At 35.5% G+C, this 24,221-nt stretch overlaps 3 protein-coding genes across 7 annotated transcripts in view; 2 read left to right on the forward strand and 1 right to left on the reverse strand.

The window, feature by feature from the left end:
• ptpn6 (protein tyrosine phosphatase non-receptor type 6) overlaps positions 1 to 3,371 on the forward strand; it is a 30,117-nt gene extending 26,746 nt beyond the window's left edge. For all 3 annotated transcript variants that reach the window (XM_067448440.1, XM_067448439.1, XM_067448438.1), the window contains 2 exons: positions 2,374 to 2,447; positions 3,039 to 3,371. In XM_067448440.1, the coding sequence (XP_067304541.1) occupies positions 2,374 to 2,447; positions 3,039 to 3,141 (177 nt within the window). In that variant the 3' untranslated portion in view covers positions 3,142 to 3,371. The remainder of the gene's footprint in view (positions 1 to 2,373; positions 2,448 to 3,038) is intronic.
• A 943-nt stretch (positions 3,372 to 4,314) lies between these two features.
• On the forward strand, positions 4,315 to 9,370 carry rbp5 (retinol binding protein 1a, cellular). The gene is made up of 4 exons (XM_067448444.1): positions 4,315 to 4,724; positions 5,347 to 5,531; positions 5,713 to 5,814; positions 8,081 to 9,370. The coding sequence occupies exons 1-4, from the start codon at positions 4,649 to 4,651 to the stop codon at positions 8,132 to 8,134; spliced, it is 417 nt and encodes a 138-aa protein (XP_067304545.1). The 5' UTR covers positions 4,315 to 4,648; the 3' UTR covers positions 8,135 to 9,370.
• A 144-nt stretch (positions 9,371 to 9,514) lies between these two features.
• On the reverse strand, positions 9,515 to 23,589 carry LOC137082885 (tumor necrosis factor receptor superfamily member 3). 3 transcript variants are annotated; one of them, XM_067448441.1, is made up of 9 exons: positions 23,444 to 23,589; positions 20,592 to 21,064; positions 19,271 to 19,396; positions 19,026 to 19,181; positions 17,446 to 17,539; positions 16,573 to 16,658; positions 16,296 to 16,412; positions 12,919 to 13,020; positions 9,515 to 10,341 (listed from the first exon to the last, which is right to left on the reverse strand). In XM_067448441.1, the coding sequence occupies exons 2-9, from the start codon at positions 20,623 to 20,625 to the stop codon at positions 10,184 to 10,186; spliced, it is 873 nt and encodes a 290-aa protein (XP_067304542.1). In that variant the 5' UTR covers positions 20,626 to 21,064; positions 23,444 to 23,589; the 3' UTR covers positions 9,515 to 10,183. The 3 variants fall into 3 exon arrangements, with proteins under 3 accessions (XP_067304542.1, XP_067304543.1, XP_067304544.1); XM_067448442.1 differs by having other exon boundaries at positions 20,592 to 21,041; positions 23,444 to 23,583; XM_067448443.1 differs by lacking the exon at positions 19,271 to 19,396.
• Between the last annotated feature and the right edge of the window lie 632 nt (positions 23,590 to 24,221).

The following is a 24,221-nucleotide window of genomic DNA, read 5'->3' on the forward strand; positions in this document are numbered from 1 at the left end:
CCCTTATGAGTGGTTTTGTGGTTCGATGGTCACATTTGGACTTCTGTCATTAAATTCGATTGTGTTTTGATCATGTTTTAAACAGCAAAGTTCAAAAACGCATGTGTAAGGCCTCCCAAATCATCCCAATGGAGGCTAACGATGGTGGGTAAAGGTCGATGCACGTTCTGTCTTTTCAGCTTCGAAAAGGGATTTTATTCCAATTCTTTTTTATCTGACTCCATTTAATCACAATTTCGAATTTAGGTTAGAATGCCAAATGGTTATTTGGTCATTTATTTATATTTAATAGTTTAACCGCACATTTAATTATTCTGTTTAACCCTTTGTTAAAATTATACTCGTTCATAACCTGAATAATTCCAGAGCAAGTCAGAATCAATCAAAGTGTAACAATTTATTAAAAGTCAGGTAAATGTATAACGTATAATAATCAATTCAAAGGTAGCCTAATCCATATAACATCAAATACTCTGAAGTAAAGATTGAAATATATACCTGACTTCTGAAAATTACATAATGCTGGGTTATCTTGAGACGTCCAGCATTACGGGCTGACCTGTTTACAGTATCGAGCCCTGATCTCTTTGCAACATTCCTAAACTCTGCAGCATATTACAAATAATTATGACGTATACAAATTTGGACCCAAATGTGGGGTGCAAAGCTAAAGTGGTTACATACCCAGATAATTCAATAGGTTTAACCAAATGGTGGTTACTATGGTAATTAGATTTTGTCCCCAATCAGAATTTGTGTTTGAATGGGTTCTCAACATCTGTGGAGGAGGGCATTTATTTACATACAGGGGACATCCTGTATTATAGATCTGTGAGAGGTCACCTTCTTACTGGCATACAATATTTTTTTAACTTATTAAAACTTCTTGGAGGTTTTTATTATAGCTGGGAGAATGAGATCACTTTACCAGAGACATTTCAAATGATAGTAAACACATATATTTTTTCATTGTGCACACTTAACGTTATATAGCTTTTGTACGTGTCTTCCTGGAGGGGGAAAAAAGGCAAATACAGGTGGTAATATGCAGTGTGAGGGTGAGGTGTGAGTGTATCGGTATGGTGTCGCAGGAGAGTGTTTAAATGTTAATTATTAGGAGAGTTCTTTGTTTCTCGGGCCAGACCTCCTGGCACCGGCCTTACACATGAAATAATTTAAAGTTTATTTTGCTGATCTCTGTGTGTGTGACTTTCCAGCCAATCAGAATCAAGTATTCAGGCGGACCATGGTATAAAAACTATAAATGTATTGTTTTGCTAGTACAATATGTAAGATTTTTGGATTCAATGTTATATATTTTGATGACTTGTGTATTTTGGGACTTACTTTATCCCAAATGTTTCTAAGAATGTTTAAATCCAGAGAAATAAGCATTTTAACCGGGACATGGACTGTGTCTATGCGTCGCCTATCAATGGCATCATAGCCATGTTACAATCAATATTTTGTAGAAACCATGGAATCACCAAAGACGCTGTAATATATTGTGTGTTGTATTAGACAGGCTAGCAACTGTTTGGATGCATTAATTCACAGAAAACGAATCCTTGTTATATAGCTCAATGCAGTCTTATCGTTTAAATTTAGTTTTCTTGAGTTACCACAAGTACCATGTTTTACCATGCTTAATATCGATCTAGCTTACTGCAATGTGCAAAGTGTCTCATGGTAGCTGCCGAGCGAACGCACAGAGTAGCATTATAACAGAACTTTCAACACACTCAAATAATGCATCTAATAATTATGATAAAACAGCGCTGCGTTACTCCACATACACATAATACAATCCAAGGCGTCATCAAGCTATGCCTTTGTTTTGAAAAAGCGTACTCTATTGGTGAAAAATACATATTGTGGTTTAAATGTTGAAACCTATAATAAACTGAATAGTTATTTGTTATATATAACAAGCGCTGAGCGCATCCGTCTGTAGTTCAGCGCCAGCCAAAGCACGGAAGCACATTTGAATGTAGCAGTTGGGGTGCACTGAACGTTATCACACTGGTGTGATCATACACGGTACAGGGTTACTCTTAGACTGTGCAACAGACATTATACAAGAATGGCCACACAGTGCTTTCATGCAGTTAAATAATAAACCATTGGTTTGATATATTGGCCTTTTTCATGCTGCAGCTGATATCTGATATATATATATATATATATATATATATATATATATATATATATATATATATATATATATATATATATATATATACACTATTTGCCCTAGATTTATAGCTTATCAAAGTCAACACTGTAAAAAAGAAGATAAGACTGATATCTAGTTCTGTCTCTCTTGTTTAGTATTGCTATTGATTTTTAAAAATATTTTACTTTCTGCTACAGGAAACAGAGACTGAATATGGAAACCTTTCGATTCAGCCTAAACACCAGAAGGCCAGTCGCAAAGCGTCTGCAAAGTGAGTATGCAATTGAGACGTTAGCTTGTAGTGTATCTTCAAATACTCCCACAAATGTAAAGAGACATTCCTCCCCGTATCTTCCCTAAACCAATGACCACTTTGTCGGTTCAAAGATCTCTCTCACACGGCCCTTCTGCTTACACAAGCTTTTTGGAAGCCTTAGAACCGTTGTGCAATATCCCATTGAAAAAGAAAGAGAAGGATTGAGTTGGGCTTTTTATCTCAGATCTCGTATTGTATCAGTTTGACCTTTTAACTAATCATTGGCTTACTGGACAAAGTTTGGCAACTTTCTCTCAAAGTTCTCTCTTTCTCACATGTATGTGGGTTAAGTCAGATTTTAGCTAAAGGTGCTGACAAAAACATTTAAACTGCAGTAAATGGCAAATAAAATGAGAGCTTACTAAAACAACTTAATGTATGACATATTCAAATCTAACAGTGTTTAAATGAAAATGTTCATATCCAAGCATTGCAGTGGACTTCTTGCTTGTTTCTCTAGAAGTTGGGATGATTATAAGGATTGCTACAAGTTAGTGACTAATCTGTTATGCTTACCCCACCCCATCCCCCACTCTTTTTTTCCAGAAAAAATGAAGATGTTTATGAGAATCTGGCAGCAAAGGGAAAGAAAGATGTCAAAAAGCAGAAATCAGAGGAAAAGAAGAGTGGATCTGTCAGGAAACGATAAAAATAAGATGAGAGAAGATGAGATTTAATTAAGCTTTGTATTTGTACAGCTTATTTTAAAATACAATTTCAGCTGTTTTACAGACATACTGTTTAAAAGAAAACTGAACCAGGAATTTTTCAAAGATGTCAAAATATTTGATCTTATCCAACAAACTTTCTATATTGTTTTCTCTGTGTGTATTTGTGCCATTTTTAATATTTAGTCAAATAAATTTTGAAGCAAATTCACTAAGTTGTAATTGATAATAAATCATCCACTCACTCTGTTTTAATAAAAGTCTAAAGACTGGTCAAAGTTAACCCGGGCCATTACGGCTACAATCTGTAATAAAATAAAGTCATGTTTGCATAGAATGTTTAATTTTCCAGGATGTTATTGTAACAGCAAGACAGAAAGGAAAGGTTGATGTCCTGGTGAGATGATACGCACTAACTCTGGCCTGATGCCTGTGAGATGAACCTGTTTCATTCTTATTCTGGACATCAGAGAGTGAGCCCCATACAGGGCTGACCCCGTTTGACCATGGGGCACAGTGGGGGGAAACATTATGAGAAATTAATGAACTTTACAGAGATCCACATGAGCTGTGGTGAGAAAAAAAAAAAATGTTACATTTCCAGAAAAAAACAAAAAAATTCTCTACATAATTGATAAACATTTAAAATCACCTTCTCACATTTAGTACATTTTCATTGTTTTCACATTTAGTACATTTTCATAATGTGCAGTGCTATTTTAATATCTTTTTTTAGTAGTATTTTTATTTATAATATTTTCTGTTTTATTTTCGTTTTTTGCAATTTAATGTTTTACTTTTTAAAAAAAAGCGAAATTGTTTTTTTTTAAGTTTTTGTATAAAGTTTAACATCATAATATTTTTATTTTTAATATTTTATTTTATTACAGTTCATCTTTATATTATAAGTTGAGTGAGACTTCATGGTCTCAAGCTGTTCTATCACCATTCACCAGTGGTAATCTGAATTTTAGATCACACATGTTGGCCTAAATGCATTACTATTTCTGAAATTGTTTACGGTCAAAATGAATCATTCTTTTGGTGTGTATTTTATAAAGTTACTATTTGATAAAAGCTCTGGATAACCAGTCCACCAAACCAAGAGAGGCTGGATTTGGCTATTCTGTTCAGAATTGAGTTGGTCTGGGAGGAGTCACATCTGCTTTCGGGTTTACATAGAGAGCACGAACCTGAGCTCGGTCATGGTTCGTTGTGCAACGGAACATCACGGAATAGATTCCCGGAAACACTGACCACGGATTCTGCTCGGTGTCTACACTTCTTGTGCTGTTAGGACAACGAGGAAACGGCGTCAATCGCGCTATTATTTAACCAAATTAACTAACGTACAATGCGATAGTGCTGCCTGGAGACACGGATTCAGATCCATACGGATAACCAAAGGGGAAAAGTGAGCCAACAGAGTTTAGTCAGATTAATTTCAATTCAAACGAAAGAAGGAAAAAACAAAACAAAACACCGACAATGTCCAAACCTAATTATACTGGCATTTACCACATGGTTTCCCAGAGTAATTTTGAGGAATATCTGGCGGCTTTGGGTAAGCTACACTATGTTTTATATTTTTGTTACTTTCTCTCAGTTTTGCAGTCTAAGCATAATAAGTGAGCTCAAGAGTGACTCACTTTGATTGTAATTTGATTCTTGTGTTGACTGCGATGCCTTCAAACTTTTGTGAACCTGACTCCCTTTATTTTGGGTTAATGAAATGAAATACAGTCTAATTATCATCTTGTCTTCAAGAATACATTTATTAACTCTGAGTATATCTCATCATGGTAAAATGAAAAATGTCCTCATATTGTTAAAAAAATCTTTATTTATTTTTTACAAAAATCTGTGGAACACAAAATGAGAAATTTTTAATGACATGCTTGTCTGCATTTGCAACAATGGGGCTTTTGAGCTTGACAAGCAGCATAAAAGTATCATAAAAAATATCCATACATCTCATGCACCATATTCTAAGTCTTCTGAATTTGACAAACAGACTGAAATGCAAATAGTTTCTCACTGATAATCTTATCCAGTGGCCGGTAAACCACTGCAATGAGAACACTGAATCAGTTGAACTCAATATCATTATCTTATTCCAGAACAAATCTTATATTAAGCTAAATCAATACGCTTATTCATATAAACTCTCTTTCTGTTCTCATCAGATGTTAATTACGCATTAAGGAAAGTTGTCTGCATTCTGAAACCCAGCAAACATATTGAACATGATGTGAACACTGGCAAAATGAATATTAAGACAGTCACTACCTTTAAGAACTTCGACATGGACTTCACTTTAGGACAGGAGTTCACTGAAGACCTGGGACCAGTCGATGGGCGAAAGTGCCAGGTCTGTGGGGTTCTTTTTTTGTTTGCACTACTCAGTTTTGGTATTCTCCTTCTCGTCAACCCATTTGAAATGTATTTGTGGGTAGCATGGGCCCCTTTAAAAGGAACAACCACCAGACAAAGGAGTGTGGGAAAGTGTGGTATGTGTGGTGCTAATGGATAATGTTCTCCATATGTTTCAGACCACAGTGGACTGGGACGGTGATAAATTGGTCTGCGTGCAGAGAGGAGAGAAAGAGGGCAGAGGCTGGACACATTGGTTAGAAGGAAACCACCTCCATTTGGTAAGCAATTTGGCTTGCAGAAATACTTAACATATACAATGTGTTATCTAGTGTCTGGAGGACTTTTAAAAAAGGAACTTAAATGTAAAACTGGACAAAATGTTTTGATAACTATATGTACATTTTTTCAAATAACATAATAATAGGGGAGTACTATTAATTGATTGACATTTAATAATAGTGATAAACTAAAAGTGTATATATATGTATATGTGAACTGTGTATAATTGTTGCATATATATATATATATATATATATATATATATATATATATATATATATATATATATATATATATATATATATATATATACTCATTAATGTATATATTAAAAATATTTGCATGTGTATACTGTATATAAATATATTTAAATAATTTATATTGTATATAAATATAGATATTATATATTTTTCTTAAATGTGTATGTGTGTGTGTGTGTGTGTGTGTGTGTGTGTATTTATATATACATGATAATTATATACAGGACATTAAATTGATCAAAGGTGATAGTAAATGCATTTATAATGTCACAAAACATTTCTATTTCAAATAAAAGCTGTTCTTTTGAATTTTATATTTATTTACATTTATCAAATAATATGTTGTGAATATTGATGAATGTTTCTTTTCATTCTTTTCACTGAAGCAAATCAGCATACAGGATTTAAAAAAAAAAATGCACACATGCAGACCTGTTTACTTTATTTTCATATTTGGCAACTTTTGTGAAAAACTACCCCTTTTAAGGGTAGTCCTATAGTGATTTTCAGAGGGAGGGATTTGGTAACACTGTTTAACAGACTCACACTTCTGAAGTGAATCATTCATGTGAGGTTGCTGTGTTGCGTGGTCACACAAATGTTTCATTTGTTTGTAAGCATTGCGGTGTAAAAACAAGTAATTTTAAACCTTTGAATCGCAGTTAGCAGCAAAAGACAACTCATTTCTCCATTTGCTCGAGACAGTTTCTGACCGCTGTCTGAGAGACGCAGACAATTCCGCTTCTCACAGTGTGTTAGTTTTGAATCGAGTTATATTTGGCACTTGAACAGTTACCTGTCAAAATGCCCATCTTTGCAAGTATCCTTGTAAACGTATTCATGTCTTAAATAAAAGTAAACGGTCAGCGCTTAAAGCGACAGCTATCTTAATTTTCCTTTTGTCTGTCATTCATATTAATCAAGCAACAAAAGAGAGAAAATCTCTCACTGCTCTTGACTAATCCACTTTTCCTTTTCTTTGTCACCATTTTCACTCCTGACGCGTTTGCACCCCTGTAGAATGATTTCTGAAGGATCATGTGAGACTGAAGACTGGAGTAATGATCTGGAAAATTCAGCTTTGCCTTCACAGGAATAAATTAAATTTTTGCAATAAAATATCCAAAAACCACCAGGCTAGTGTTATATATTTTGTTCAGTTGAGTTCTTACGATATCTCAAATGTTTCCAAATATTTCTGAATTGTGAGGGAGTTGCCTGTCAATTGCGTCATATCTGAGTAACCCTCGATTTCCGCTGAGCAAACGCAAAGAGTAACGTCATAACATCATTTTAAACACACTTAAATGTATCTAATATGATAAACAGAGCTACGTTGACCATTACCTCATACTCATGACCGGAAAAGCGTAAATGGCGCCCGCGACTGTCCCATCATAATAAAAAGCCATGTGTTGCGCTTCCATCGCTCCAGCGGCCTTGCTCAGCTCCTCAACACTTAGTCCTGCTCTGCTTTATACTACATTAACGTTTAAAACGCATCCATGAACATGATTTCTGCCCGAAGTCCTATCCCGATTCTTTCCCACGAGCTGTGAGGTGAAGACCACATTTCCCAAGATTCTGTGCTTGAACATGGCATCATCAAACTACGCCTTAGTTTTGAATAGGCGCCTTCTAGCGGACGGAAAAGTTATATAGCGTAGCTTTAAGTTGTTATAATATTTCACAATAGTATTTGTTTTTGATCAAATAAATACGTTTGTGAGCATAGGAGACTTCTTTTAAAAACCAAAACTCTTGCCTGGTTTAATTGAATGGTTCTTTTCATTTAAAGAGCCAGAACATTCATTTTAGGAATATAGTTTCCATGAAGCAACCCTGGTATTCCAAGGCTTTACTTGGAAGCACAATGTTGGTAGGACCTTCTCTCAATGTCTGCAATTCTTGAATTAATCCTGACCACTGGGCTACTACTATGTATCTCTCACAATGTCATTCATCCTTTTTCTTCTCTCACATATCTATCTCTTTCTCTCTGCAGGAGATGAGGGCTCAGGGTGTCACTGCCAAGCAAGTCTTTAAGAAGGCTGAATGAGAATAAGAAATAGAGGGGCCATTTGATGGGGGTTTTGAGCTCAGATTGTTCTTAGAGCTCAGGGCTCAGAATGAGGCAGCATTGCAACAGTTTTTTGTTCCTGATCTGCAACAAACAGAGTTTAAATGAAAACTACAAATGAAGAAATATGTTCCTGCTCTTTATGAAATGTTTCAGCTTTTAAAGCACAGTTTTCCCCCCACAGTTGCAATCAAACCAAAATGCGAAGATCAAATGACATCGTGACAATAGAGCCCTGTCTGAACATTCATGAATGGTACTGTAAAATTTGGATCAGGCTGGATTCATGGCAAACTAAAATTTAAACTGTATGCAGATGTTTACAGTAAGCAGAAGTATGAGTGATTAAATCAGCCACCGTTTAAGCTAGTCAAGTACAGCTTGAATTGATTACTAAATTGCATTTAATATCTGGTGTTCTGCTATTGTATTGGCAAATGGTAGAAATAATGGATTTAATAAATCTGTGTGATTTAAATTTTGATAAAATGCAGTAGTCAAACATTGTCTAAAATTGCTGAAATATGTATGGTCTGGAACTTGATGTCATGTAATTGTATTTGTCCACTCTAGAATATAGGAATATATTTCTTATCAGAGCAATACTAACAGCAATCCACACAACAGCCTACTTTTGTAGCTTCTTTGTGGTAATTATTTTAATTTACCAGTTGTTATTTTGTAATGGGGTTGGTCAAAATAGTCTTGCATTCAATAATTGTGTACATGTTTGGCTAAACTTCCGAGGGCCAATATATTGAAATATTATGGCAACCAATTAGTGAGTACTTTTCACTGGTCCTAGTTGAAAATGCTTAGAAATAAAACAAAACAAAAGTTTTTATTTAAATATAGTGTTTTGCACGTTTCTGCGATGGTAGGTTTAGAAGTAGGGGTTGGGTTAGCAATAGAAAATATCATTTCACTGATAAAATATCAATGTAAGCATATTCAATGTCTTCAGTAATATAGTCAAACAAGTGTGCTAAAGTCAGTTTTTTTTTTAAATTAAGAAATTAGGACTTGTATTTAGCAAGCATGCATTAAATTGATCAAAAGCAGAACACACGTTTACAATGATGGATTTCTTTTCTTTTTTTTAAATGAATGGTGTTATTTTGAACTCTGAGAAAATAATATATATGTATATCAGGGTTTTGATATCTTGGTGCACCAAATCAGCAGATTAAAATGATTTCTGAAAAATCGTGTGTAGATTGGATGGCTGCTGATTATTCATTAAAAAAATGCCTTTTGAACGATATATCTTAAAACCAGCCAATGACCAAGGAAATGCCATCCATCTTGAAGTTCACTCATTTTGCCTCTAGGGTGCGACACTCGACTTGGAAAAGGAATATTTGCCATTTCACCAAAAAAGGGGGACAAGCTGCTGTCCCGAGGTCACGTTTTGCTTAGTATTGAAGTAACAGCTTTTGACTGACTGACAGGTTGGCCAGTGAAATTTAATTCGTAAAATAACTTTAAAGGACATTTAAAGGAGTTTAAAGTTTAAAGGACACGCTTAAAGTACTGCGCCATCTTGTGGTAAATAAGGTATGACACATGACGGTCTTCGTCCCTTTTGAGCATATATTTTTAAACCAGAAGTTTAAAGGACACGCTTAAAGTATTGCGCCATCTTGTGGTAAACAAGGTATGACATGACGGTCTTCGTCCCTTTTGAGCAATATTTGTGGGATTATTTAAATAGGCCTACATTTTTTTAAAAATTATTATTATTGAAATGAAGCATATGAAAAACAATACTAGCAAACATCTTAACTAAAGACAATGTTACGTTTTTCATTCATCTTGATTATTGTATATTAAATGTATTTATACTGTAATAAAATAAAATTATTTACACACACACACACACACACACACACACACACACACACACACACACACACACTCATTCACTCACTCTACCAGAACAGAAGTAAATCGTATACAATGTCAGATAAAACCACACTCGAGATATGTGATAACACACAGTTCTACTAATAGAGAGTTAAATGCAAGTTAATCGTTCCATTCCGACTCCTGCGGCTGAGACTGATAAAGGTGGTATGTGCTGCCTGTATATCCATTTGCGGCAGTTGATTCTGTGTATTTTTCTGACAGCATTGGCATAACTCCATCACACTGTATGCTACTGTCCATGTCTGTGTAACTTTCAGCTGAGGAAGAAAACAAAAAAGAGAAAATTATTGATCAGTGATTGGCTCATCTCAATATCGAATCATTTGTGTGCTTTTTTTAGTTGAACTGGTAGTATTTTAAAGGGATAGTTCACTCAAATATGGAAATTTTATGTTTATCTGCTTACCCCCAGGGTATCCCAGATTTAGATGTGTCTGTTTCTTCAGTAGAGCACAAATGAATATTTTTTTAACTCCAACCGTTGCTCGTATAATGCATGTCAATGAGGCGTATTTCTATGAGAGTCACTATGATAGTAAAAACACATCCGCATAGGAATCCATATTAAACACAGCGGTTCGTGACGACACATTGATGTCTTAAGACATGAAACAGTATTTATGGTATTTTTTACCACATATCAGACGAATCTCATTCAGTATTCTCTATGCCATTACTTTTGCTGGAGAAGGTCAAAATGACAGCACAATAATAGATATATATTTACATAGATTCCTTATTCGACCGATCCGCGCAGGAACTAATGAGGATTTGATATATATATATATATATATATATATATATATATATATATATATATATATATATATATATATATATATATATATATATATACTACATTTTATTTGTATTGCACTTTACATTTGGAACATATCTCAAAGTTCTACAGTTAAGATCATTTTAAAAATGTCAAAATACTAATAGATTTAATAGTTAAAAGACACAAGCTCTCCCAAAAAGAAATGTTTTAAGTCCTTTTTTAAAAGTCTCAAGAGCTGAGGTGCCCTCAGATGGTCGGGTAGGGCATTCCAAATCCCAGGAGCGGCAGAACAGAAAGCCTGATCACCCATAGTGCTGCTGAGTTTAGTCTTGGGAAGATGAAGGACCAGTTTTTCAGCATCTGTAATATACGATTGTGCCGGGTTTTGACCTTCTCCGGTGGAAGTAATAGCGTTGCGAATAGATGAGATTCGTCTGATATCAGGTAAAATAAACAACAACAAATACTGTTCGGTTTCTCACAGAAAACGATTGTTTCGTGTTTTAAGACATCAATGTATCGTCACGAGCCAAAGGGTTTAATCTGGATTTGTATTTGTGTGTGTATTTTACTCTTATAGTGACTCTTATAAAAATACACCCCATTGACATGCATTATATGACTGGCACAGTGCAATGGTTGGAGTTAAAAATCTTCATTTGTGTTCTACTGAAGAAACAAACACACCTACATCTTGGTTGCCCTGGGGATAAGCAGATAAACATCAAATTTTCATTTTTAGGTGAACTTTCCCTTTAAACTCTCTTTACAGGATTTTTAATTACTTTGATTAAATGTACATATATTCAGATATTCTTGTGGTCTGTCTTAGCATATCTGGTTCAACTATAGATGGTTTTAACAGCATTAAATGATGATCATATCTGAAGGTAGCCTGACAAGCCAGACCCACATCAAGATGCTTGGTCTGGAAACTCACCATAGACAGGGCTCAATCCGAGGGGCGCGATAAACGGTTGTCTTTCAAACTCTCTCTGCACGGCGGGCACGCAATAGGATAGCGTTTCAACCAACCAGAGCAACGAAGGTGAAGCGGAGCTAGTTTATAGATTAAACTTTCGCCGTATCCGGTCGGCAAAACTCAGAACACATCTTTCCTTTTTAAGAATGACTTCAGTGCCGTTCTTTTCTCAGAGAAAAGCTTAACTCCAAGTCTTTCAGAGTCTGGGTCAAAGCTGATTTGAAAGACTCGGCCATCATTATGTTAAGCCCAGAGTTTGGTTTTTACAGCTCAGAAGTGTTTTGTGAGTTGCTAGACGACACTCGCGGCAGATTAGATTTGCTGCCGCTAGGGTGCGTCTAGATTTCTAGGCTAATCTGAAGGGTCATGTACATTAAAACATGTCCAGATCAAGTGTAATCAGTTTCTTGTAAATTTGACCTTATGAGATCAGACAAGAAAAACTGCTTACTGTAGAAACCGTAAACTTTGTACCTCTTGTGTAAGTGGTAGGAAAGGGTAGGAGTTGTGGGAGGCCATAACAGCTAAACCCTACTAGATTAGGCCTATTTGACATACAGTGAAAGACGATGCTGTGGTTTGTATCCTGTCGCCTGTGAGTCGATAAGATCAGACGAGTTCAAAGGAAATGTCGAATTATAGTTGTAACAGTGACGCAAAGCCATATTTGAAGTCATCATAAAATTTGGTATTGCTCATTTCGCAACTTCCCTGACTGTGTTTATTGAATACTGTAGGAATGATCGGTAAGATTCTAGAATGCCATGTAAATATTATATGACAGATTTCCAGGTCTCAGCTGATGTAAGCTATATACAAATGCATTCAGAAGGATTCGGTCCTCTCGTTTATGTTCAAACATTTGCATTTTAAGCCTTTCCTACAATAATAAGCACACTAAAACGTGTACAACATTTTTTTTTAAGATTAAACAATAGATCTTGCTCAAGACCCCTAATGTAAATAGATATTTTCACAGAGAGGTGTATGAAGAAAGAATGGAATATTTTGCTCGGAGGGACGATATCTCTGAATATCAGAGTGAAACTAGAGGATAACAAAAAGTCTTACCTTTATGTTTATCACATTTTGCACACTTCTCCAAGTCAAAGTCTGCAGGATATTTCAGGATGTCTGGAGGAAGCACTGGGGAGACGGGGCTTAAAGAAATCTCTGAGAAAACACAAACACAACATCAGTAATGGCTCGCAATATATAAAAATACATTTCCTTTACATTAATATGTATTGTTTATGGTTAGATGTGTCTTTAACACATTTTGGTTATATACTTAGATACGTATTAGATACGTTCTTAAAGAATAAAATTGCTGATTTTTTGTGTGTGAGAGAGTTGGATGTCATTTACTGTATTCTGTTTACTTCCAGCAACCAATCATCAGATGTGTCTGATATTTTTAAGAGGGGTTGTTGTTCAGTTTACACCACATTGATACAAGTTTGTGCGCATGTATGTAGAACTGATAGGATGTGGTTTACCAGCATCAGTTTAATCATAGGCATCTTGTGCTCTAAACTGAAAACAATTGACAGAGCATACAACAGAAGAGTGCATGACTGTTTAGACTGAACATCCGCCCTGATGTTGAAAATCAGTGACGGCAGCAGATGTGTGTAAGACTTTAGAGCATGTTTATCAAACCCTCAGGAAGATCTATTGTTTGATGTTTGAATTTTTTTTTAACAAATGTTTTACAATATTTCATATTATTGTAAGAATGGCTTATAATGCAAAGCATTTGCATGTGTTAGGTACACATATGTAGCATTAGAGACATGTTCATCCTGTAGCATTAGAGACAACGTTTGCGGTTTCCTATCAATCAAATCTGCTGTTACTGCGACAGTAAATGACCCTTTTATGTACGTCAATGCAAAATTATACTCGCCCATCATCAAGGACAATTATAGTCAACCTAGATCTACAACCTACAGATCTGATATAAAGTCAGCTTGGCTTTTTTAACCACTCAGCAGAAATGCTTGTCTCTGTGAACAAGTCTTGTATCTTATACATGGTGAAGGGGAAAAAATGAGATTAGAGAAAGACAAATTTGTCAGTGCTTTTGCATTCTATTTATTGATTTATATATATATACATTGAGACTATGCATATTTAACATGTATCCATTTATACATATTTTAAATGTATATAATCCTTCTTAACATTATTATTTTTATTTTCTGAATTTGTTTCATGCATTCTTATACTGATGATGTCATCAATGACTCACCCTAATGTCGTTCCACACCCATAAGACCTCCATTCATCTTCAGAACACAGTTTGAGATATTTTATATTCTAGTATATATATTATAGTCTGAGAGCGTATTCAAGTGTATGCACACTATACTGTCCATGTCCAAAAAGGGAATAAAAACATCATCAAAGTAGTCCATATGTGACATCAGTTAGTTCATTAGAATCTCTTGAAGGATTGAAAATACATTTTGGTCTTTATTCAGCATTGTCTTCTCTTCCGAGTTTGTTTTCAATCCTCTAATAAAGATTTGAACGGTTATGAATCAGCGTATTGATTCATGATTTGGATCGCCAATGTCATGTGATTTCAGCAGTTTGACATGCGATCCAAGTCATGAATCAATATGCTGATTCATAACCGTTATAATCTTTATTTGAGGATTGAAAACAAACCCGGAAGAGAAGACAATGCTGAATAAAGTCGTAGTGTTTGTTATTTTTGGACCAAAATGTATTTTCGATCCTTCAAGAGATTCTAACTAACTGATGTCACATATGGACTACTTTGATGATGTTTTTATTCCCTTTCTGGACATGGACAGTATAGTGTGCATACACTTGAATACGTTCTCGGACTAAATATAAAATATCTTAAACTGTGTTCTGAAGAAGAACGGACGTCTTATGAGTGTGGAGCGTCATTAGGGTGAGTCATTAATGACATCAATTTCATTTTTTGAGTGAACTAACCCTTTAAGCCTGGTTGTGATGTCTGATATGTCCAACTATAGGCCTACTTCAAACCTCCTATTTTTGGCTAAGGTTCTGGAGTATGCTTTAGCTACTCGGTTAAATAATCAGTTAGGACTAAACAATCCTTAAAACTTTTCAATCTGGTTTCAGAAAAGGGTATATCTTATTGCACCTGACTCTGGTGTATGCAGTATCTTGGTCTTGTTAGAACTCTTGACATATGACATTCTATTTTGTTGGACAGGCGGCATTGGCTGGGTCTCTCTGGGACAGTATTCAACTGGTTTTAGTTTTACTTAACTAACCATGCTCCGTTTTTTTAGCCTGGAAAAATCACAAATCTGATGCTGTGTCTGTTCGTTGGCAAGGAGTTCCTCAGGGTTCAGTGTTAGGCCTAACTTTATTTAGTGTATTATATATGCTTCCACTTGGGCAGATTATCAGGAAGCATGGCCTTGGGTATCACTGCTATGCAGATAATACACAAATCTACATCCCCACTAGCCCTGATGTCAATATACATGAACTATTTTGAATAAGTGTCCAGTAGAGATCAGAATCTGGATGCAGAATAACTTCTTAAAATTAGATGGTTAAAAAACTAAGCTGATGCTTATTGGGATAGCGGCTACTCGTGAGGCCAAACATATTAACTTGGTTGTTGACTCTAATATGGTACTTCCCATGTCACAGGTGTGTCACAGAATCTCTGTGTCATTTTTTATCCTCAGCTAACATTTGATGCACATCTCAAAAACTGCCTTCCATCATCTTAGGAACATTACACAACTTTGAACATTAGCTACTCTCTTTTTCTGATCCAGAAAAGATCACAGACCTTTATAAGTTAGATTACTGTAATGCCATTGTCTAGCCTTCCAGCTAAATCTTTAAGCAGGCTACATTATATGGCTACATTATTTTTAAAATTCTGCCTCTCGTATGCTAACTCATAAATCTCCTTGGGAACACATTACACCAGTGCTTTCACAGTTGCACTGGCTTACCATTAATGCTAAAATTGATTAAAAAAAAACATTACACGTGCCGCATATCTTTGTGATCTTATTAGTTCATACACTTTTTCACCTTCTCTCTGTTCTGCGAACACTCTTTTACCTCAGCCTTCATGTACACTTAAGACCATGGGGGAAAGGACTTTTTCATTTAACCAATCAACTCTTCATGACTTCCCTTCAATATCTGAAAATCTTCAACTTAAGAAGATTTTAAAAAGTTTATTACCACATTTGTTACCACATTGATAATGATAAACACCAGAAAATATACTCGCATAAAGTCACCTCTATTTCTTGCACTTTCGTGCACTCTCTCACTGTTAGGCTATTTCAAAATTGATTGTAAATCGTGAATATTAATCCTATTCATAAATCAACATATCTCCCTGAAAATACATGCGTATGCTTCCTTGCACGGTAAGCGAAAGATACCTAATAATATATTACTCTTACCTGATATTTGTGAATGCCGTTTGTTCCTCCAATACATTATAAACAGGACCAGAAATACAATTACGACAGTAACTACAATCCCTGTCCACAGGCTAGCAGGTAACAACCAAGAACACGCTGAAATAAAGAATAAATAGTGAGCTAAGAGTTACAGTCTTTTTTAAATCAATAAATTAATTTATTTGATTGATTTATTGATTAAAAAAATACATTGAACATAATGACATTTCCAATAAAGTAAGAGTTTTCCCAGTAGAGGTAGCCTAAAAAGACTCACATGTAGCACATGGTTTAAAATCTCCACACACAACATCTGATTTGCTAGTCCCAGGAACGTCCAGATTTCGATTAAAATCATCACACCTGTAAAATGACAGAGGAGGCAAATGATTTCAGATGGGAAACTGTTTACGTTTGTTCAGCCTAGCGACTGAGTTAAGGAAAATAATTATTTATGAATGTAATGATATATTTATGTATTGCGTGTAGGACCTACTTTGTGTATGTGTAGAAAAAAAGTGAAATATTTATGTGTATAAATATGTCAGACAGAGGTTGAGAAAGGAAGCGATACCCACCCACCCTCCTACCCAGAGTACGTCTACACTTCTTTTTTGAATGGAAGCAAATTATTGGGGTTTTATTTTGTGTAGGAGAATTACACAAGGCACGTTTACGTAAAACCGGTAATGGTTAATTAGTTACAGAAAAACTGTGCATTCCTCCACAAACCTTTCTTTATATCAGATGGAGGTGGAAACGAAAGCTGTTAATCTCAACATTTACCAATACATTTTTAAGATCTATAGTTGTATCTGTAAACTAACACAAACATAGGTTAATAAATGCTGTAAAAATATATCTCTTATTTGTTACTTAATGCATTACCTAGTGTAACAAATGAGACATTACTGTATAGTGTTAAAAATAGCAGAAGACTTGGAAATAATCATTAATGTGCGTCAGAAGCTTGCGATTACAGCAATAGTTTCACAAGAGATTGTTTCAGTTTAAATAACTATATAGTCATACACACACTGTGTGTGGGGGGATTTTGTGAATTTATGAGAAGTGTTGTGTTATCACAGGAAATTAGTTTGCAAATGTTAATAAACTGGACCTATTGCTTGTATGTAACACTGAGTCTCACCTTGTATGATTTTTGCATCTGGAAACAAAGTCCTCCACATCACTGTAGGTTCCCTTTGGGCAGGGTGCGCACACCGTGTCTTTCAGGTTCGTGTCTGCAACACAACTTCAGTTATTCAACAGCCCTCCTGCCACAGTCAAAAAAAAATTATTCAGACACCACATTTACATTTTTTTACTAGTGGGTGCAGGACACTATAGTTCATTTATGTGAATGAGGATAGCAAAATAAAGTAAACTGCGACATATTATACACAAACAATTCTTAATACAGTCGACTACCAGTACAACTGATAAAAATTTGGGATCAAAATTATTCAGATATTCTGATCTGACCATGCTTTGCTTAAAGGGACAGTTCGCCCAAAAATGAAAATTCTGTAATTTATTAATTACTCACCCTCGTGTTTCAAACCCATAAGACCTTCGTTCACCTTTGGAACACAAATGAAGATATTTTTGATGAAATCCGAGAGCTCTCTGACCCATAATTTTAAATCTTAATTTTGAAGCTACAGGAATACTTATGAAGCAACAGGAATACTTTTTGTGCGCAAAAACAAACAAACAGAACAACTTTATTCTACAATTTCGTTCTAGCCCGTGCCAGTCTCCTACGCTTTTATTGTAAAAACAGCGCAGCTCCAGCGTAATCATCACACGCATGTGTCGTGGCGCTCACGTGAACAGCATCGGGCTGCCGAAGAACTCGAAAGCGCCGCACTGTTGTGTAGTGTAGGAGACTGACACAGGCTAGAATGAAATAGTTGAATAAAGTCATTATTTTTGCGCACAAAAAGTATTCTCGTCGCTTCATATTATTAAGGTTGAACCACTGGAGTCACATGGATTATTTTAACGATGCTTTCTGGGCCTTGATAGTGTTAATTAAATGGCTGGCTGTATGCAGAGGTCAAACAGCTCTCAAATTTCATCGAAAATCTCTTAATTTGTGTTCTGAATATTTAATAATTTGTAACTATTTGGGTGAGTGATTAATAAAGATGTTTCACATTTGGGTGAACTAACCCTTTAAATGTTTTGTCTTTATTGCTAATGTGATCTTTTACACCAGAGACTAAACTAAATAAAGCATTGCTTGGTAATTGGTGGACCTAAATTGATATTATCTAATTGTATAGGGCCTACTTAAATTTAACAGCTAATTGGTTGATTGTAATCCATTATATACCTTTCTATCAAAGTTATCTGACATTATCAAGATGAATTTGTTCTGACACAGTTTAACTCTGAGTACTTATTTCCATAATGATAATGTGAGAAAATGTTGACGGTGTCTGAATAATTTTTGGTTTGACTGTACTCCAGTCTGAGCACTCCATTAAAGCGGTTCAGCAGATCTTCCGATAGGTATAGCCACAAAACACATGCTTTAATGCAAACTCAACTGACTGCTTTTTTTGACTTGGTAATATAGGAGTCATTGTGGATATTGTGGCAAAGCGTAGTGCTATTTTCACACAGTTCATGATTGGTTGATTTCACTTTGGCTTTTCACTTCTTAGAGTCTTTTGAACTAGTTTTCAGAGTAATCACACTGATAAGCAAAGGCAGACTTACGCTGAATGTCGACTCCTTTTCCCGGAGGACACTTGGAGACAGGAATGCAGTGATCGCAGTAAAAATCGCTTTGCTGTGTACAGTAGTATCCCACCTTACACTTGCACTCAGTGTTTTTGTCTGCCTTACACTCCTTTACCATCTCCAAGTTACTGCCTGTCACACACATACAAAAACATTACTCTCTAAAAAAGACAAGTAGCACTACAAGTACAAAAGACAAGGGTAAAGGAATGTGAAATTACTGCTGAAGCACTCCCTGCAGGGACGACACACATTTATGTTGTTTTCCTGATCATTAAATGTACGATGTGGGCAAGTTGCACACACTATATTCGATGTGGCATTACAGTTGGTATGCACATATGTACCTGAAAAAGAAAGAGAGCTCAGTTTTTGCCCAAGACTCCACAATCACAAGAAGTCTATCATTTATAATCTGTATGTAAAAGCCAATAATGCAGTAATTTGTTGATGTTGCTTACATTTGACCTGAAAAGAGCTTTAAAAAAATCAAGCCACCACCATATTAGTGACTTTAATAAGTATTTGGAAAATGTCTCAATGTTTGTTTCCCCATATAATGAAAGTCAATGGGGTCCACTCCAAACCAATAATATTGTAACCCTTTGATTTCGACAAACGCAATGATAGATTCTTCAAAATATCTTCTTTTGTGTTCTGTTGTGCAAGTGATGACAGAACATTGCTATATCATTTTAAATTGTACAGATTTCATTGCAGTAGATAAAATAAAATAAAAGTGGAATATGCAAGCAAATGATGCTAAACCTTTTCTCACAAAAACACACACAAAAAAAAACACACACACAAAAAAATTCCTTAAATTACTTATTTACTTGCAATTATAACCAAAAGGTAATTTCTCATGAATATATGAAGTTCATTCTCCTCCAGTTCAGAGATCACATTACCTATGGACATTATCCATTATAGTTTAATAACTATAAAGTGTTCAAATACTTCACTTTATATCAAATTATATATAGTTTTATCATTTAAAACATAAGCTTATTATTGTGAAATGTGTTGCTTGAGAATTATCCTTGTGCTATCTGTCATTACATTAAATGTTGTTTTGTTATATAATGTGCATACGTTATTTTTTATTCCATTTAATATATCATTATTTCAAATGAATACAGAATTCTGTGTTATGTTATTACACAAATTGTTAGCAGGGTTACAGTACAGGATGTCCTGCATATAACAGAGGCTCCAGGGGGCTGGTTTCACCTTGATGAAACAACATGATAAGTTAACATAATATCCTGTGGCTTACAGTCAATTGTATGGGAAGATTTGTCACTAAATTAACACAGAACTCAAAACAAATCGAAAATCAACTTAAATAATGTCGCTTAAAGTTTAAATAGAACCTAGATTTTGACCAAAAATTTGTGACTTAATGATTAAACCAAACTTTAATAGATTCTAATATTAAATACAGCATTCTTCTCAGCTATATAATAGAAATAGATCAAAGCCCAGCTCTTCTCAAATCAAAGTAGCCTAGTTTGTACAGTAATAATATGAAAAGCTCACCTTTCGGACATTTCCTGCATTTCACGTCTCCCATCGCGGCTACTTTCACTGTTGTCTCGGTTTGGTCGTTTCAGTGTGAATAGTTTTGTGCAGTCATATAAAGTCTGTTGGCTTACACCACTTTATACCAATTATAGAAACTTGAAGTGATTCTAAAAATCTTGACGTTACCAAGAGAGGGGTGATTATTCAGTCATGCTATTGTGTCAGTTATCTTCTTCTCTTTTCTCTTCCGTCTGTCTGTCACACTTTTTGGCTCTCTCTTTTTGTGCAGTGCCTCCGTTCATCGGCTGCAGATAGGGGAGTCATTTTTTCTCTTTCCTTTGTGGTGTTTTACGTCACGTAATCTTAACCCCCTCTGTTACGCTTTTTTTCTACTCAATGCACTGGAAAGCCCCACTACCTCTATCCATCCTCTGCACTTGTGCTTGCATTCTCTCGCCTTCCTTCCTGTTCACACACACAGTATTAGCCTACACCATGAGACAGAGAGAATGTCAACAATATAAGACTTCAATTTATTTTGGATTGAAATTTCTCAGACATAGTATTGAGTAAAGCAGTCAACATTATTGAAGACATCCAAAGTAAACCATCACGAGTACTTTAAATACTAGTAGGCATGATTGAGCTGTCAAAAGTTTGAGAGAAGTTTCTACTTAACTAGGATTTACACCAACAAAAAACTACAAGCATTAAGTATTTTATTTGCAAAATAGTAATGTGTTTGTTGTTATCTGCTCTGAATCACACATTTGTGAGATCTAAATGTCAGGAACATTGAGGTCTGGCATGAAAACCCACAGACGCTTTTGTGGAAGACACTGTGTGTGTGTGTGTATGTTCCTACTCCTTTCCTCATTTGGTAAGAACTGTTAACAGTGTAGTTTCATATCATTACTGTACTCTCTAATTTGAGTGCTGCCATGCTGTTGCACAAAGGACCCTCTAAATAACAAAATCTAATATTTTACTCTAGTAGTTCATCTTTCCTCACATGATTGATCTAATCTCCAATTTATATATTATGGGGTTACTATTCTGCCACAATTCTGCGGGTGCAAGGTCATATTTTGAGCGTGCAAAAGGGTATTTTGCACGCGCGTGAACTGAGTTTTGTGGAGAAATGTTCATCTCGCAAATAAGAACGTATTTTGAGCAAACAAAAATCAATTTTCCATTTAAAATGAGCTTATTTGGATGTGTGCAGACGTTATATTTCACATGTGCAACGTCTTGTTTGCTTGCGCTCCACACAAATCAACGTTACAATATGACATCATTCCAGCCAATCAGCTGGGTTTCCCAAAAAACAATCTCAATCTTGAGTACCTATAGAGTAGTATTGTATCGTTCATATCTCCAAAAAGTATTTAGTTTTATTATATTTATAAAAGAAAGATAGGCTGTACCGAAAAAAAACGAGAGGTTGGATGCGTATCGTGTGGGCGGAGCTAAAAAATGACGAGCGCGCAGCCACTGCACGAAAGTGTTAAAGAGCATATTGCAGGTAAATTTTTTTTGGAGATGAACATAATTATAACCTTGTATGAAAATGCCATATGAAAAGGTAATGCAGGATTTAAAATGTTTTTAAAAGACATAAGAGCACAAATTTATCAGATAATTTGGCCGTTTCGTTGGCTGTTTCTAAAAACCGCAGTTTTTTTCAACATCGCGTCATATTACGTCACGAGAGGGAGTCGTCTGCCAAGTTCTGCATTGCCTCAGTGAAGAATAGGTTGGTATTCTGTAGTAATCAGTGTATTTTCGGTAGTTTTTCTATTTAAATTTATCATTGTCATGGAAAATTATTGAGTCCAGCCTGTCAGGACATTGAGTCCACAGGCTTCCTAAAAAAAAAAAAGTTAGAAAAGTTGCATTGTGGCGTTTTGTGCAGGTGAAGAGACGGGACTTCACTTCTGCATCTGCTTTGACACGTGTGGTGGTGTGTGTGTGTGTGTGTGTGTTCACTTTACACCGCGGATTATCAGTGATATGATGGAGTTTAACATTGCAATACACATGTAGTTAAAGGATAATATTCCACAGTGTCCGAACTGCCATTGCGATCCATTGTTTTCCTATGGTGGCAAGTCACCGCACTCCTTCTTGTTATGTCACTTCCGGTTTGCGCATTTTTAGATGCGGAAGTAAAATTTTCTCACAAAAACGACTCAAAAAGCCTTATTAGCGTATTTACAAGTATATTTTAAAGAAAATCTATGTCCTGCATTATTTTTCTATACACTGACTCACTGGAGTTTCTAACCTGCAATATGCTCTTTAAGCGTGGAAAAGAAAACGTTACCCTAAATAAACCATGGCTATCAATCAGATTCAACTAATACATATATGATCCAGAATCAGATCCGGAAGCTAAAATAAATTGAACAGGAGAAGCAACAACATCAGGACGTCCGTCTCTGTGGTATGAACTGTATTTAGTGAATTGTCAACATTTGCATTTGTTTACTCGTGGTATATGATGACATGATTTGGTTTATGGACTGTTGTATGCGACTAAACCTTAGCAGTAGCAAGCAAAACGGTTTTGCAAGTCAGACTATTGTAACGTTATACATAGAACAATAATGGAGTAACCGTTAGCGCATTTGAATGTGCTTTGTGTGAACGTCCCCTAGGTTTAACGTTATGTTTGGGGTGGTTTTACAATAAAACAGACAAAACAAACAGACACCTATAGTGGTCCGCTAAACACATGTATTTAAACACACGCCATACATCCCATGCTTCTTTGATAAATTAACTATACGATAATGTTGTTTACTGATGTTTACTCACGCGACGATATCCAACTACACACTGACATTTGAAGCAGTTTCACTCACCGCCTGCTTCCAAAGCACGATCGTGAACCTTTATCGTCACCGCTCCATCAAAAACACACTTCTTTGGTGACATTGATTTGGTGAAGTCCTGAGATAGTAGTGAGAGCAGTGTTTATGGGCGTCGTGCGTTTGCTGCATAGACCTCTCACCGCCTCGCTCGCGCTCGTGCACCCTTCCGGGAGAAGAGCTCGTATGGCCCATACAAAGACATTCCGACCCGTTGACGTCAAACGGACCCATACTCGAAAAAAACTTTCCGAAACTCGAGAGAAACCGGAAGGAGTATTTTTGACACAGAAATACTCCATCAAACGTCCAACTTATTTTTTTTAAACTTTGTCCATGTTTAGGATGGGAATCCAAGTCTTTAACAGTGTAAAAAGCTCAGTATGCATGAAACAGCATTTCACCCCCCCTTTAACAACCTCTCACAAGACTCCCTGCATTACTCTACAGCGGACAAGGAAATATACATGGTGAAAATATATGGAAAATCAAATTTAACACTGTTATAAAGTCTTTGGCATTTATTTCCAAGTTTAAATGTCCACCTTTCGACAACCACACATAAGTATCTTATTTTTACTAAATTAATATCAAATCGTATCAAGTAGATAATAGTTCTTCTTACTGATCTTCAAGTTATTTTAAGTTATTTAGCGTCTCTAATGTTACACATTTTCAGAAATAAAAATGGACAGACTTTTCCTCTATTAATTAATGAAGTGTGAACAAAAATGGCCTCAGAATATTTTAAAAATAAAAGCCATCAAATAAA

Source organism: Pseudorasbora parva, chromosome 7 (assembly GCF_024679245.1).
Source record: "Pseudorasbora parva isolate DD20220531a chromosome 7, ASM2467924v1, whole genome shotgun sequence".
Lineage (NCBI taxonomy): Eukaryota > Metazoa > Chordata > Actinopteri > Cypriniformes > Gobionidae > Pseudorasbora > Pseudorasbora parva.

What these genes read in the sequence shown, in the direction of transcription:
- rbp5 (XM_067448444.1), top strand. Translation starts at nt 4,649, where the DNA reads ATGTCCAAACCTAATTATACTGGCATTTACCACATGGTTTCCCAGAGT. An exon ending in GGAATATCTGGCGGCTTTGG is followed by an intron (nt 4,725 to 5,346) that starts GTAAGCTACACT and finishes TGTTCTCATCAG; the next exon opens with ATGTTAATTACGCATTAAGG. An exon ending in TCGATGGGCGAAAGTGCCAG is followed by an intron (nt 5,532 to 5,712) that starts GTCTGTGGGGTT and finishes CATATGTTTCAG; the next exon opens with ACCACAGTGGACTGGGACGG.
- LOC137082885 (XM_067448441.1), bottom strand. Translation starts at nt 20,625, where the DNA reads ATGGGAGACGTGAAATGCAGGAAATGTCCGAAAG. An exon ending in CTGCAGGGAGTGCTTCAGCA is followed by an intron (nt 19,182 to 19,270) that starts GTAATTTCACAT and finishes TGTGTGTGACAG; the next exon opens with GCAGTAACTTGGAGATGGTA. An exon ending in TTTTAAACCATGTGCTACAT is followed by an intron (nt 16,413 to 16,572) that starts GTGAGTCTTTTT and finishes TCTTTATTTCAG; the next exon opens with CGTGTTCTTGGTTGTTACCT.